General features: G+C 53.8%; 2 protein-coding genes across 4 annotated transcripts in view; one reads left to right on the top strand and one right to left on the bottom strand.

The window, feature by feature from the left end:
* Positions 1-7,422, top strand: part of DDX39A (DEAD (Asp-Glu-Ala-Asp) box polypeptide 39A) — a 7,712-nt gene extending 290 nt beyond the window's left edge. The window contains exons 1-11 of one of the 2 annotated variants that reach the window (XM_005865844.2): positions 770-1,495; positions 3,480-3,691; positions 3,798-3,925; positions 4,548-4,640; positions 5,005-5,188; positions 5,870-5,988; positions 6,333-6,464; positions 6,558-6,667; positions 6,771-6,915; positions 7,042-7,189; positions 7,273-7,422. In XM_005865844.2, the coding sequence (XP_005865906.1) occupies positions 1,338-1,495; positions 3,480-3,691; positions 3,798-3,925; positions 4,548-4,640; positions 5,005-5,188; positions 5,870-5,988; positions 6,333-6,464; positions 6,558-6,667; positions 6,771-6,915; positions 7,042-7,189; positions 7,273-7,289 (1,446 nt within the window). In that variant the 5' untranslated portion in view covers positions 770-1,337 and the 3' untranslated portion in view covers positions 7,290-7,422. Of the gene's footprint in view, positions 1-769; positions 1,496-3,479; positions 3,692-3,797; positions 3,926-4,547; positions 4,641-5,004; positions 5,189-5,869; positions 5,989-6,332; positions 6,465-6,557; positions 6,668-6,770; positions 6,916-7,041; positions 7,190-7,272 lie in introns of those variants that run through there. The other variant, XM_005865845.2, reaches the window with a different exon arrangement.
* On the bottom strand, positions 7,399-13,674 carry ADGRE5 (adhesion G protein-coupled receptor E5). 2 transcript variants are annotated; one of them, XM_014539354.1, is made up of 13 exons: positions 13,582-13,674; positions 13,381-13,458; positions 11,765-11,939; positions 11,576-11,683; positions 11,152-11,375; positions 10,359-10,535; positions 9,425-9,616; positions 9,043-9,269; positions 8,861-8,927; positions 8,641-8,732; positions 8,399-8,567; positions 8,213-8,311; positions 7,399-8,115 (listed from the first exon to the last, which is right to left on the bottom strand). In XM_014539354.1, exons 2-13 carry the CDS (start codon positions 13,423-13,425, stop codon positions 8,086-8,088), a joined length of 1,605 nt encoding a protein of 534 aa, XP_014394840.1. In that variant the 5' UTR covers positions 13,426-13,458; positions 13,582-13,674; the 3' UTR covers positions 7,399-8,085. The 2 variants fall into 2 exon arrangements, with proteins under 2 accessions (XP_014394840.1, XP_005865912.2); XM_005865850.2 differs by having other exon boundaries at positions 10,359-10,559.
* Between the last annotated feature and the right edge of the window lie 796 nt (positions 13,675-14,470).

The raw sequence follows: 14,470 nt of genomic DNA on the forward strand, positions 1-14,470 counted from the left end.
GACGGCAGTTGGCGGGACGCGGGACCCGTTTCCGGGAGGTGCTGTCATGGCGCCCCGGGGGACGAGCCCTATTAGGGGAGCGAGCCTCCTTGTTCGAGGAGACCGCGAGGCGTCCCGGGACTGTTTGGGGAAGGGTTCGGAGGGCGACGCCGAGGTCTGGAACCGCGATGGGAGAAACCGGAGTTTGTAGACGTGATGAGGTTCTCCGAGCTCGAGGAACTTCCCCTCCCCTACTCGGCTCTGTTCTTGCTCCCCGTTTAGGGGGTTCTGTGGTTTCAGATATTCAGGGCAAAAACCATGTCCAAATAGGGAGCAAACTGAAGTCGACATCCTTCCTGGGATTTGAGGGTGAAAGGGTGCGCGTACATGTCTGAGTTGTCACTTGTGGTGTCGACTTTAGGTTCCTCCGCTCCTGGGGCCACAGGCAGTGTCTGTCACACCCTCTGGGCGGGACAAATCTCGCCAGATCTCTCCTGGTCTCATTTGTTTTGAGCTTTTGATCCTGGCTAGCCACTTCCTAGAAAAACGTGTGCTAAAACTCAGCATGTTCCCAAATCTGTCTACCCTTCCAAACCTCTTTATTCCTTTACTTTTAAAAATACGTTTTTATTGATTTTAGAGAGGAAGGGAGGGAGAGAAACATCAGTGATGAGAGAAAATCATTGATGGGCTGCCTCCTGCATGCTCCACACTGGGGATGGAGCCCGCAACCCAGGCATGTGCCCCGACCGGGAATCGAATGGTGACCTCCAGGTTCGAGGCTCAACCACTGAGCCACGCCGGTGGGGACACTATTTCTTTTAAATACACCACCTCTTGGTCAGCTAAGAGCATACGCTGGCATGATCCCATCTTGTAGAGGAGTGGTCCACCCTTTTCCCTCCTTAGTTAATCCTCTTCCCTACCTCGGTTAATCCTCTTTCCCTTGGTGAGGTTGGTCTCATCTCCAACTCCTACTCCTAGTAACTCGCTCTTGGGCAAATGAAGGGCAAAGACTGACGGGGTCACTCAAATCTAAAACTTAGAGATTCCCTAGGACAAGCGCCCTGGACCTGACCAGCTCTTCCACCTTTGTCTTCTTCCTCTTTGTCAACCAGCCAGTCCTACTCTTCATTCCCCTAAAGGGGCTGGCGCTTTGGGGACTGAACATTCCTCCTGTTCTCCCTGCTACCTGGGAAATGACCCCTTCCTGTCTGCCAGTCGAAATCCTCAGGGCTGGTATCAGACGACCTTTTTCAAGAGTCGGATAAAAATACACGTTCATTTTAGCCTCTAAACTGAGGCCTTGATTTTAGTTCCATCTACTTAGTCATTACTGTTGAGTGCTTACTTGATGTATGCCAAGTTCTGACCTAGGCTCTTGGCCGAGGGGCTGGCATGAGTTGAGGGGGTGCTTTTTAGATTGGAGTCAGCAGGAAATGCCTTTCTGGAGCAACATGCCTGAAGGAAGTGGAACTCGTGGCCTTTCCAGGCAGCAGGAGCAACAAGTGCAAAGGTGTGAGGCCCAGCAGCTAAGGCCAGTGAGGGCGGGCAACGGGCGAGATGAGGTCTGACCACAGAGGGGATCAGGTGTAGGGCCTGGGAGGGTGGTGAGCACAGTGCGAGCCTGTGGAGGGTTTTGAGCAGGAGTGACATTCTCTGACTTAGCTTCTATAGGCTCCTTTTGGCTGCTGTGGAAGAGTGGATGGAGGATCATGGGGGATGGAAAACAGGGAGACTAGTAAGGGGGCTGTTGACATACTTTAGGTACCCAGATTCCCATCAACTGACAGTGGATAAATTGGTACTGTACCTGTACGATGGAATATTCAGACATGAAAAAATATGCAATACTGATACATGCTAAACATGGATAAATCCTGAAAACATGTTGTATGAAAGAAGCCACATAAAAGGATCACATTATATGGTTCCATTACATGAAATGCCCAAAATAGGCATACTCATAGAAAAGAAAGATGAGTGGTTGCCAAAGGGGTTGTGGGCATAGGATGATAGCTAAAGGGTACAGGGTTTGTTCTAGGTGGTACAGTGTTCTAAAACTGACTGTGGCGATGATTGTATGTATCTATGATTACACTAAAAACCATTGAATTGTACACTTTAAAGGCTGTAGCACGTGAATATCTCAAAGCTGTTCTAACTTTAAAAAGAAAGGTAACGGCAGCTTGGGACCTGCAAGGTAGCGGGGGTGAGAACTGGCCTGATTGTTCGTTAGGGTGGGATGTGTTGCTGATGGGACAAGAATGTGAGAGAATGGGGGCGCAACCTGTGGGGAGAAATGGAGGGTTTTTACTCTGGGCATTTTGAGTTCAACTTACAAAGGGAAATGTGGAAGAGGTGGCTGGTAACTGAGGGAGTTGAGGAGAGTCATTGCTGTTAGAGACACAGTTTGAGAGGCCTCAGCACAGAGGCGGTGAAAACCCTGGGCCACGGAGTCATGGAGAGGATGAGTGACAGGATGGCCATAAACTGGGCCTGGACCCTCTGCACCCAGCTCAGGAAGAGGGGCTCCTTCAGTACTTCTACTCCGTAGATTGGAGGCTGAGGTGGGGCAGGAGTGACAAGAGACAGTGTTGTCAGGTTTGGGTCCCTGTAGCACATCTCAACACCCAGTGGGTGCTCTGTATGTTTTGGATTAAATAAAGCCAGGATGTGAGCTAGCTTTGTATTAATTCCATTTACCATCTCAGCTTCATTTTTATTGGCCCAGGCCCAATGGGAGGCCTTTTCATGAGAGCACTTAATTATTCCCCAGTGCAGACCACAGAGAGCAGGAGGAGCTGGGGCTGGAGAGCTGGGGCTGGGCAGATGCTGCTCTCACAAACTCAGGTCTCTGCAGGCTGGGTAGATTCCCTTTGAATTGATTGCGATTGATAGGGACAGGGTTCCTTTAGGCTAGGTAGTCTCAGGCAGTTCATTAGACCTGAGACCAGGATGCTGAGAAGGAGGCATTTGTGCAAAGATCTGGGAGAAGCTCATTCTGGGGGCATCGATGGGCTATAAAAGCTTGGGGTAGGGACTCGAGTCTGAGCAGCCAAGCAAGGCTGGGTGATTTGAAAGGGGTGGCACGGAATGAGGTTGACGGGCCAAGGAGGAGGGTTGTGAGGGTCGTGGGGAGGAATTTGAATACCACTCTGAGCAAGTGAAGCCTTTGTGGAGGTACAGCTGGCAGGGAGAGCTGAGGTGGTTTGGAGAGTGGTTAGAGATTTGGCCACAACAGACTGAAGCTGGGCGATGCTGCACAGATGGAGCTGATGGGATGTGCTGCTGGGGTCAATGTGGGGAAATGATGTCCTGTCTCAGCTTCATCAGCTGGGGGCTTTCCAGGCCAGCCACTAAGATAGGACCCCAATGCATTGTCCCTCTCGAACCTGTGTTAACAGCCTGCAGCTGCTGTGTAGCCTTCTCCCTGGCTGGTGGGCTTTCCATGCATCTCAGTTGCTTCCCTGGGCCCTTCCTCCCTCTTCTGTTTCCAGTATTATGGCGGAACAGGATGTGGAAAACGAGCTTCTGGATTATGAGGAAGATGAAGAGCCCCAGGCTCCTACAGAGAGCACCCCAGTACCCCCCAAGAAAGATGTCAAGGGGTCCTACGTTTCCATCCACAGCTCTGGCTTCCGGGACTTTCTGCTGAAGCCTGAGCTCCTGAGGGCCATAGTGGACTGTGGCTTTGAGCATCCGTCTGAGGGTACGCCTCCCTGTTCCTTCGCTCCCCACCACACCACACCCCTCCGCTGACAGCCCACACTGGGAGAATCCAATTTCCAGTCACTCATGGGCTCTTTTTCCTTCAGTTCAGCACGAGTGTATTCCCCAAGCCATCCTGGGCATGGATGTCCTGTGCCAGGCCAAGTCTGGAATGGGCAAGACTGCAGTCTTCGTGCTGGCCACCCTACAGCAGATCGAGCCCGTCAATGGACAGGTGGGTGCGTCCTCCCTCCCAGGCTTAAGTTATGTAAAGTAGCATAGACCACGACTCCTGGTGTTAAAAATTCCTGTTTCCACATTCTTTTTGCGGGCTTTTAAAATGAAGTACAGTAGTTAGTTTTACAAAATCCCCCCAAAAATAATAAGCCAAGAAAAAAGCTGGAAAGTGCCCACAATTTTACCATCCAGAGACATGATTGTTATTTTGCGTGTACTTTCTAAATGGTCCCTACCGTATTTCTGAAGGGGGGTTCCACTGCACACAGCTTTGTCACTGCTGTAGTTGCTGACAGGCCTTAGCTGTCTTCTCCTGCCATGACAATCGTGTTCCACTCTCTTGGGGGATAATTGAGGTGAATACCAGTGTTCTGTTTTTGTCATGTTGGGGCAACATCCATGTGCTGCTGCATGTGGGTACACGAGCCTTTGTTTCCTTAGGGTACATGGTGAAGGAGGGGGTTTTAGTGGGAGGTCATGATGTGGTTGCAGAAGACCCCAGTGTAGCTAGAGAGTAGACTCAGCACGGGGCCTGTCACTGGCTAGAGAGCCAGTGTGGGCTCTAGCTGGGGAGGATTTAGGGTTCTGCCTTGAGTGGGTCTCTCTTGCCTACCCAACAGGTGACCGTCTTGGTCATGTGCCACACTCGGGAGCTGGCCTTTCAGATCAGGAAGGAGTATGAGCGCTTCTCCAAGTACATGCCCAGTGTCAAGGTGAGCCCCCTTGAGCCGGGCCTGGCGCCATATGGTCCTCTACAGCCTGGCTGGCCTCAGCTCTGGCCCAGCCAGCATTTACCAAGCTTGGCTGCAGCAGCTGCCTTTGAGGTTTGTGGTGGTTTATGCTCCTTAAAAGCCTGATGAATTATGCATGGCCCCCAGAGGCCTGCGCAGGTCCCAGCCCTGGGCTGCTTTTCGGTGGAGCTATGCCCAGGCTCTCAGGCCTGTCGAGGCTTGGGGAATTGAGGTCTGCTGCGGCCTGAGTTGGCAGGGCCATGGGCTGGGTGGCTGTCAGCATGGAGTAGGGTGCGAGGCTTCAGCCCTTGGATGGGCAAAAGTGACTTTCTCCCCACATGCATAGGTATCCGTGTTCTTCGGGGGTCTCTCCATCAAGAAGGACGAAGAGGTGTTGAAGAAGAACTGTCCCCACGTCGTGGTGGGGACTCCAGGTCGCATCTTGGCCCTCGTGCGGAACAGGAGCCTCAACCTGAGAAACGTGAAGCACTTCGTGCTGGATGAGTGTGACAAGATGCTGGAGCAGCTGGGTGAGTGTCCTTGTGGGTCTGGGGGGCTGCCAGAGACCCAGCCAGCCGCACCTGCGCCCTCACAGCCTTCCAGACTTCAGAGCCAGGTGGACCCTGACAGGCCAGGATGAGGGATTTCCCAAAGTGGGGTCACGTGGGTGGCCGGCAGGTCTCCTGTAGCAATTTAGGGCAAGTTCTTATTTTGACCTAATGTAACCTGCTACTTCTGACCCCAAGCTGAGTGGGACCACAGGGCCTAAATGAGCCACTGTCCGACACGTAAATGTTAGCCTGAGGCTTGCCATAGCCTCCTCTCCTGCCGGGTTAGCTCTAGACCCCCTGCCTGCCTTCAGTGAGCCCTGACGGGGCCAGTCAGAGATGGGGCTTGTGTCCTGGGAGGTAGCTGCAGCTCTCACCCCAGCAGCTGTCTCTGCCTCAGGCTCCCTTCCCTGAAGCATGGCTGGAGGTGCTCTGGCACGGCTGCTCCGCTCTGGCAGCGTGTAAGTGGATTGCAGCTCCTCCTGGGCCTGCGCTCACCCCAAGACCAGCCCCGCAGGCATTGGGGTCTCACCCCTCCCTCCACTCCTTGCTCACACCACCCTCATCTTGGTGCCAGGTTGGGAGGGGCTGGGACTGGTCTCGGGTGGGGGTCAAGGTCTGGCAGGCACTCATGCCCACCTGTTTCTTGCCCTCCCCACCCAGACATGCGGCGGGATGTACAGGAGATCTTTCGCCTGACACCACACGAGAAGCAGTGCATGATGTTCAGTGCCACCCTGAGCAAGGAGATCCGGCCCGTCTGCAGGAAGTTCATGCAAGATGTGAGTAAGCCAAGACCTCGGTGCAGCAGTTTTGGCTCTCCTGGGTCCTGAGGCCCAAGCTGCTGCTGCGGCACGTCACCCATGCTGCCCTCACAGCACGGCAATGCTGGGAGGCGTGTGGAGCCCTTCTTCCCTCCTCGCTGTCTTGTCGGATTGGGAGCTGAGCTTGGTCCACACCTGAATCAGACCAGAGCTTAGATCCAGCTGTTGGGAGAGAAATGTTCACTGGGTACAGCAGCCTCTCTGGGAAGCATCGCAGCATGGAGTCGTTCCTGGAAGGTTCTGGGCAGGCAGGGTGCCCAGAAGTAAGCCCTGCCCGCCCCTTCCTGCTCCCCTCCCCTCAGCCCATGGAGGTGTTTGTGGACGACGAGACCAAGCTCACGCTGCATGGGCTGCAGCAGTACTATGTCAAGCTCAAAGACAGCGAAAAGAACCGTAAACTCTTCGACCTCCTGGACGTGCTAGAGTTTAACCAGGTGACACTGCTGTTGCCCTTTGAGGGGTTCTGGACCTTTGGAGGGACAGTGCATGGGGACCGTGGCCCTGACTCTGCTGCCTTCCTCCGGCAGGTGGTGATCTTCGTGAAGTCGGTGCAGCGCTGCATGGCCCTGGCCCAGCTGCTCGTGGAACAGAACTTCCCAGCCATCGCCATCCATAGGGGCATGGCCCAGGAGGAGCGGTGAGTATGTGCCACCACGAAGGCCTGAGGGTGGGGCCCTCAGAGGGAGTGCTACTCAGGAACCTTGTACCTGATGTCTGCCTTTTGCTTCTCCTGCACCCAGCCTGTCACGCTATCAGCAGTTCAAGGACTTTCAGCGGCGGATCCTGGTGGCCACCAATCTGTTTGGCCGAGGGATGGACATTGAGCGAGTCAACATCGTCTTCAATTATGACATGCCTGGGGACTCGGACACCTACCTCCACCGGGTGAGTGGCCCCACAGAGGTGGCACCTCCCTGATGGCCCCTTCCTGGGGTGGGGACCAGGCCTGGCTTGTCCTCAGATCCCCAGGTTGTGTCTCGGCCTGACCTGAGTTCCTGTATCTCCCTGCAGGTGGCCCGTGCCGGTCGCTTTGGCACCAAAGGCCTGGCTATCACTTTTGTATCTGATGAGAATGATGCCAAAATCCTCAATGATGTTCAGGATAGGTTTGAAGTAAATGTGGCGGAGCTTCCTGAAGAAATTGACATCTCCACGTACAGTAAGTGGCTCGGGCAGGAGGGTTGTGCTGGGCCCCGGGGGCCTCTCCTCCTCTCACTGGCCTCCGCACGTTTTGTCTTACAGTTGAGCAGAGCCGGTAACCACAACCTGACATCCCGGAGCCACCCTGCTTCCCACGTGCTGCTTCAAGTCCTCTTTCTAGGCGACAGTGGGGCTTTCTTTTTACTGTTCAAACACTGTAGATTTGTGTAAGAATAAATTTTTATTATGGAAGCCTGGCTCCCGCCCATTTGTTTCTTACTGGTCTCTTCACATTTCACAGACATAGTGGGCCTGGTCAGTGAGGCCCCAGCCAGCAAAGCCACCTCCTGTACTAGTATCTGTGAGATTAAATTTTAAATGTCAACATTGAAAACTTTATACAGATTTAAAAAACAACAACACATTACACAACATCCACGACCTTCAAAACATTGAGAACCCTCTGTCCGGGAGGCAGACTGGCCTCTGTACCGTGAGTCGCAGGGCCTGAAGGGGCCCTGCCCTTCTCCCATCCTTGAGCTTAGTCTTAGCTTAATAGGAAAGTAGAACCCCAGCACGCTGGCCTCTTGTTATGTAGCAAAGACAGATGAGTGGGAGGCCAGGAGCCTTGTCTGTCCGGGTGTTGGGTACCAGGACAAGGGGCTGCAGCCCTGTCCGGCTCCTGCCCACCCTGGGTGCCAGCTGGGGTGCAGCAGAGGCAGCCAGAAGCAGGTCCATCAGGTCCGACTCCACCCTGTGTTCCTGGGTTTGGCGCCAGAGAACAACTGTTGATGCCCCTTCTCTGGGGACAGGAGAGTGGAGGGATCAAGGTGGTGAGAGAGGAGGGGACAGTCTTCAGTATGTGCAAAAGCTGCTGAGGCCACAGGAGCTGCTGGCCTGGCCAGAACCTCGCAGTCACATGCCAGACTCCGACGGCCTGAGGACCTGGAGAGAGAGGAACCCAGTAAGGACTGATTCTGGACTGATTCCGGCCCAAGGCTGCCTTCTGGCCCTGCACCCCCACACCAGGGTTGGCCCTTACCCTAGTCTGGTTGTGGCTGGAGCTGGATGTCGACGTGCCAAAGTCCGAGTACTTATTCCCAGTGACCATGCAGGCCCACTTCTGGTACTCCTCCCTCACCTGCAAGGCCCAGGGTGCCAGGTCAGGGGAGGCAGCCCCAGGAAGTAGGGAAGGGGAGGGGACCCCCACAGCTGACCCACGGCCCACCTTTTTGTTGAGCAGGCAGTGCAGCAGGAAGAGGAAGAAGCCCTGCAAGCAGTTGAGGATGGTGAAGGCATAGGCCAGCACCTGGCTCCTCGGGTCGAAGAGGAACAGGCCGAAGACCCATGTGCAGCCCAACACCAAGAGCTGTGCGATGGCCGTGATGGTCAGCACCCTGGGGGAGAAGGGCAGCTGTAGCAGGGGACACCCCACGCATCCCCCCTCTCCCTGTCGGCCCCTGCCCTCACCTGGCCTTCTTTAATTTCTTCATGTCTGGGTTGATCTCAGAGAACTTCTGACTGAGCTTCCAGACAGTTATCACGAAGATGACAGCATTGCACTGGGCGGAGAGCAGAGAGTTTGGATTAGGGTTTTGTCCTTGGAACTCAGGGAGAGAGCTGGCCTATTGGGCTCAGTGAGGAGCCAGGTGACACAGGCCTTAAGGGTGGAGTGTGGGGGATTAGTTACCAAAATGATGAATGTCACAGGTCCCACGAAACTCCAGAGGAAGCCGCGGGCGGGGTCCAGCCAGCAGCTGGATGAGAAGAGGGGTCTGGTCAGGAGCCCGAGGGGATTGGGGCACCGAGGTTGTGGCCCCACACCCCTGGCCAGCCCCCAGCCCTCCTGTGGCCTCACAACTCCCCACTCACTAGATATCGCGGCCGTAGCCCTCGGGCCTGGCGGCCGCTGAGATAGCCACAACGAGGAAGGGAACGCCATAGCCGATCAGGTAGAGCCAGCGCTTGCTCAGGCCCTGACCCTGGAATACACGCACCACGAGGAAGTAGAGCTCCAGGCCCTCTAGGCTCATCCAGCAGAAGGCAGCCAGGAAGCAGTAGTGCAGCAGCCCGGCCACCAGGCGGCAGCGCAGCCCCACCTGCGGGGTGGGGGCGGGGCAACTTCAGCGCATTCCCGGCCAGAGCACTTGTGGTGGGCGGGGTTGTGGGCGGGATGGGGCGTGGCCAGGTGGTGCTCAAGCCGGTGCAGGGGCGGGGCTTCTCCGACCTGGGACTCTGTGGGGAGGGACCTCACCTGGCCTCCTTCGTTCTCTATGCCCGCCAGAAATATGGCGGAGCCCAGGAAGAGGCATATGCAGAGGTGCAGGTGCACGGTGGTGCGCGAGCCCTGGATGGGCCGCACTAGCAGGAAGGTGAGGATGCAGAGCAGCAGGCAGACCAGCGACAGTGCCAGGCCCACTTTGGTGATCAGGGTCAGCTTCGGGTCCTAGATGCAGGACGGAATGGGAGGGGCTTGATGAGCACCCTGAGGCCTTGTGCCCTCCTTGTGGGCCCCACAGCCCAGACCCACCTGGGACCTGCCTGACCTCAGGACTCAGATCAGGCCGATCACCTCTCCCCACCTCTTCTGCCTTCAAGTCTGGCAAGCCGGCTGTGTCTCTGTCATTCTAAATGCGCCCCCCCCCCCCCCCACACACACACATCCGTGGGTGCAGCAAGGATCCCAGACTGCTCTCTGGAAAAGGTCCCAGTGAGGCTTTGACTGTCCCATCCTTTTCCAACACTGATGGGTCCCCTTCTCTGACCTCATCTCTTGCCCCTTCCACACCTGGGCACACCTATCAGCTCACAAATCCTACATTTTAGCACTTCTTGGGCCTTTGGCCTGGACCACCAACCTCCCCTACTCTGCCTAGCCCATTCCAGTTATCCACATGGCCGTTTATCTATGGATCACCTGAGGCAACATACAGAGTTGTGCTCCAGCTTTTGGCGATATTTAACAACTGGGTCAACCGGATCGGGGTGGACAGAGGTAAGCTAGCTGGAGCAGGGCCTCCAGTCAGGCCACATTTAGTTGCTGGGTCAAGGTGGCTTGTCTGTGGGACCACCTGAGCTGTGCAACCAAAAAACCCCATTGGGCCACACCGTCAAGAACCAGCTGCTCATCTCACCTAAGCCAACCTTGCCATCTGTGGGCTGTTGAGGGTAGCCCTGGGGCTGCTCACCTCCACGTCGTAGTGGGCCATGAGGATGGCAAAACTGCTCAGGTGGTTGCATTGGCAGGTGATACTGTTATTACTGCTGCCCAGCTTCTTGCAGCCTGTGGTGGACCAGTACCCACCACTGTCGTTACCCTTCCAGAAGGCACAGATTAGCTCCTGACGTGACTTGGGTGTCTCCGGCTGACGTGACTTGGGCGTCTCCGGCTGTGGGCAGGTGGGGGTGTTCAGAGATGTTAGCCTCGAGTCCACCCTTGGGGTCTGAGCTTGGGCTGGGTCTGAGGAAGCTGCTTTTCATTGACAAGTATTTACTGAGCACCTACTGTGTGTGCTAGGCTGGGCCACAGCAGTGAATAGGGCAGACACAAATCCCTGCCCTTGTGGGGCTGATATGCTCATTGGGGAGACAGGCAGTAAACAATAAACCTAATAGATAAGTAAACCCAATAGTGTTTTAGAAGGTGGTAGGTGCTATATATATATATAAAAAAAAAGAAACAGGATAGGAGAAAGATAGGGCATGACTGATTACAGATTGTAATTTTAAATAAGGAGGTCAGAGAGAGCCCAATAGAGAAGGTGGCATTTGAACAAAGACTAGAAACAGGTAAAGGACTGAGTCATGTGAGGGAAAGGTATCTGAGCCAGAGAGCACAGCAAGTGCAAAGGCCCTGAGGTACATTTAAGGAAGTAGCAGAAGGGGCGGAGGTGGGGAAATGAAGACTGCAGAGGGGCCACCATGACCTTGGCCAGGGGGTGAACAGTGAGGCTGATCCCACCTCCCTACCCAAGGACTCACTTGGTAGGAGAAGGAGAAGGTGACAGGAGGGTCTAGTTTCTCCGTGTTCTTGTTGCTCAGAAAGACCGTGTTGACAGTGGAGAGGAGCTTGGACTGAGCATCGTTGACAGAACTTTCATATGTCTCTTCCAGCTGGGCTTTCTTCTCAGGGTCCAGCACCACGGAGGCATTGACCAGCAGTGTCTCCATTTTTCGGCTGGAGAATATGCCTGCCACAGGGGGGCCTGGGGAACAGACATGCTGGCTACCTTCCTCCCTCCCTCCCAAGACGTCCAAATTAGGCTTGGCCAGTCCACCATGATGCCTGGAGTCCCTCCCGATGGCTCAGTTTCCAATGGTTATATATTTGGAACCTCACGCCTAGCCATATCCCAGCTCTTTCTTCCCTGTCCCACAGGTGCCCCCTCCGGCCACCTGCTGTTACCTGAGTCCCCGACTCCAGCTGCCTGAGTCCAGTTCAGCTTCATTCGTGCATGGCTCTGGCCCAGGGTGACGGTTCCATTCCGTTGCTCCTGGATCATCAGGGACAGCTCTGAGGGGAGAAGGGCAGTGACTGTGGGATCCAGATGCAGGATGGGGCCCAGGGTTGGGGCAGGGCAGGAAGAGGCCTCACCTGTGTCCAAAGGGGAATGGTAGGTGAAGGAGGGTCCAGGCAAGGTCTTGGCCAGGTTCCTCAGGACTTCTTCGAGGTATGAGAGCAGGTGGGTGGCCATGCGGTGCCGGTCAGAAAGGGCCAGGGCCTCCAGGTCCCCAGGGACTTCCAGCTCATCCAATGAAGTGATGAATTTCTGGGGGTGATGAGTGACAGCTGCTGGGTCCCTGCACCACGGGAACCGCCCAAAGGACCCTGATCTCACTCCCTCACTAGGGAACACACTGGAGAACCCCACAGGTTGCCTGGGGGACAGACACAGGGGAATCATCTAGATACTGCAGTAGCCAGAAGACAAAGGTGAGTATATGCCTATATGGCACTTAGCATTGATTAGCCACTGACTTTCTGCCAGGTTCTCTCCTAAGTCTGCACTGTCCAGAACACTCACCCCGAGTCACGCGTGGCACCATATTGAAATGGTAATATTTTGAATCTATTGGGTTAAATGGAATCTTCACATTAATTTCACTTGTTTACTTTTACTTTTTAAAAAATCCTCACCCAAGGATATGTTTTTATTGATTTGCAAGAGAAAGGAAGGGGGAGAGGGAGAGAAACATCTATGTGAGAGAGAAACATCAATTGGTTGCCTCCCATACACACCCCAACCTGGAATTGAACCCGCAGCCTTTTGGTGTAGAGAATAATGCTCCAACCAATTAAGGCACCTGGCCAGGGCTAGTTTTCATTTTTTTAAAATATATTTTTATCGATTTCAGAGAGGAAGGGAGAGATAGAAACATCAATGATGAGAGAGAATCACTGGTCGGCTGACTCCTGCATGCCCCCCACTGGGGATTGAGCCCGAAACCTGGGCACTTGCCCTTGACCTGAATCAAACCTGGGGCCCTTCAGTCCATAGGCCGTCACTCTATCCTTTGAACCAAACCAGCTAGGGTTATTTTTACCTTTTTTTTTTTTTTTTTAAATAAAGCTACTGGAAAAATTTAAATGACATAAGGGGCTCATATATTTCTACTGGGCTACGTGCATATGCTAAAACTTACATCCAGTGCTTTCTGTGGGCCGGGCACTGTTCTTTGAGAAAGATTCTCTTAGTTCATTTAAACCTTCACAACCGCTGTATAAAGCGGGAGACTGGGACACAGAGAGGGGGACCCTGAAGTCACGGCAGTAAGTGTGTGGGGGATTTGAACCTCTGTGACTCTGCTCCAGAGGCAAAATTCTGAATTGCTCCATTCTGTAGCCATTATATCCCTCGCGAGCGTGTGTGTGTGTGTGTGCGAGGGCCACCCAGGAATGGTGGTGTGTATGTACATCCGTTTGTGCGATGGGGATATACAGGGTGTCCTCAAAAATGTATACATACTTTAACAGCTGGTAGCTCAATTTTGAAAATGAAATATACTTTAATCAACACTGCCTTTATAATTGTTCCGGCTGTGTCCATACACTTTTGGGGGACAGCCTATATCTGATATGTGTATAGTGTGCGTACAGCCACAGCTGTTTCTCTGATTAGAGGCCCCTGCTTGGGCTGTCTCCACTCACACTGAAGCATCCCCCAGCCACCCCCACACTGTCCTGGGCTTCCCCCCAGGTCATGTCCTTACGTGGATGGTGTCCTGGGCCGAGTCAGCCTTGAAGTCTCTACTCATTTCCTGGACTTTTTCAAAGAAGTTGGAGAGACTCTGGGGAAAGAGGAGACGAGGGGTCAGAAACCCTCACAGGTGGGTGGGGGAGTGTGGGAAAATGGGTGGACAGTGAGCTGAGTGGAGGGACCTTGCCTCCTGGTCCCGGCTAGAGTCACTCACCTGGCTCTTGATTCCAGGGGGCAGGGGCCAGGTGGGGAAGATCTCTGCAGGGGACAGAACAGCTGTCCATTAGGTGTGTGAGTGTGTGTGTGTGTGTGTGTGTGTGTTTTTTTTAAAATATATTTTTATCGATTTCAGAGAGGAAGGGAGAGATAGAAACATCAATGATGAGAGAGAATCACTGGTCGGCTGACTCCTGCATGCCCCCCACTGGGGATTGAGCCCGAAACCTGGGCACTTGCCCTTGACCTGAATCAAACCTGGGGCCCTTCAGTCCATAGGCCGTCACTCTATCCTTTGAACCAAACCAGCTAGGGTTATTTTTACCTTTTTTTTTTTTTTTTTAAATAAAGCTACTGGAAAAATTTAAATGACATAAGGGGCTCATATATTTCTACTGGGCTACGTGCATATGCTAAAACTTACATCCAGTGCTTACTGTGGGCCGGGCACTGTTCTTTGAGAAAGATTCTCTTAGTTCATTTAAACCTTCACAACCGCTGTATAAAGCGGGAGACTGGGACACAGAGAGGGGGACCCTGAAGTCACGGCAGTAAGTGTGTGGGGGATTTGAACCTCTGTGACTCTGCTCCAGAGGCAAAATTCTGAATTGCTCCATTCTGTAGCCATTATATCCCTCGCGAGTGTGAGTGTGTGTGCGAGGGCCACCCAGGAATGGTGGTGTGTATGTACATCCGTTTGTGCGATGGGGATATACAGGGTGTCCTCAAAAATGTATACATACTTTAACAGCTGGTAGCTCAACGTGTGTGTGTGTGTGTGCGAGGGCCACCCAGGAATGGTGGTGTGTATGTACATCCGTTTGTGCGATGGGGATATACAGGGTGTCCTCAAAAATGTATACATACTTTAACAGCTGGTAGCTCAA

Source organism: Myotis brandtii, unplaced genomic scaffold (assembly GCF_000412655.1).
Source record: "Myotis brandtii unplaced genomic scaffold, ASM41265v1 scaffold2134, whole genome shotgun sequence".
Taxonomy (NCBI): Eukaryota; Metazoa; Chordata; class Mammalia; order Chiroptera; family Vespertilionidae; genus Myotis; species Myotis brandtii.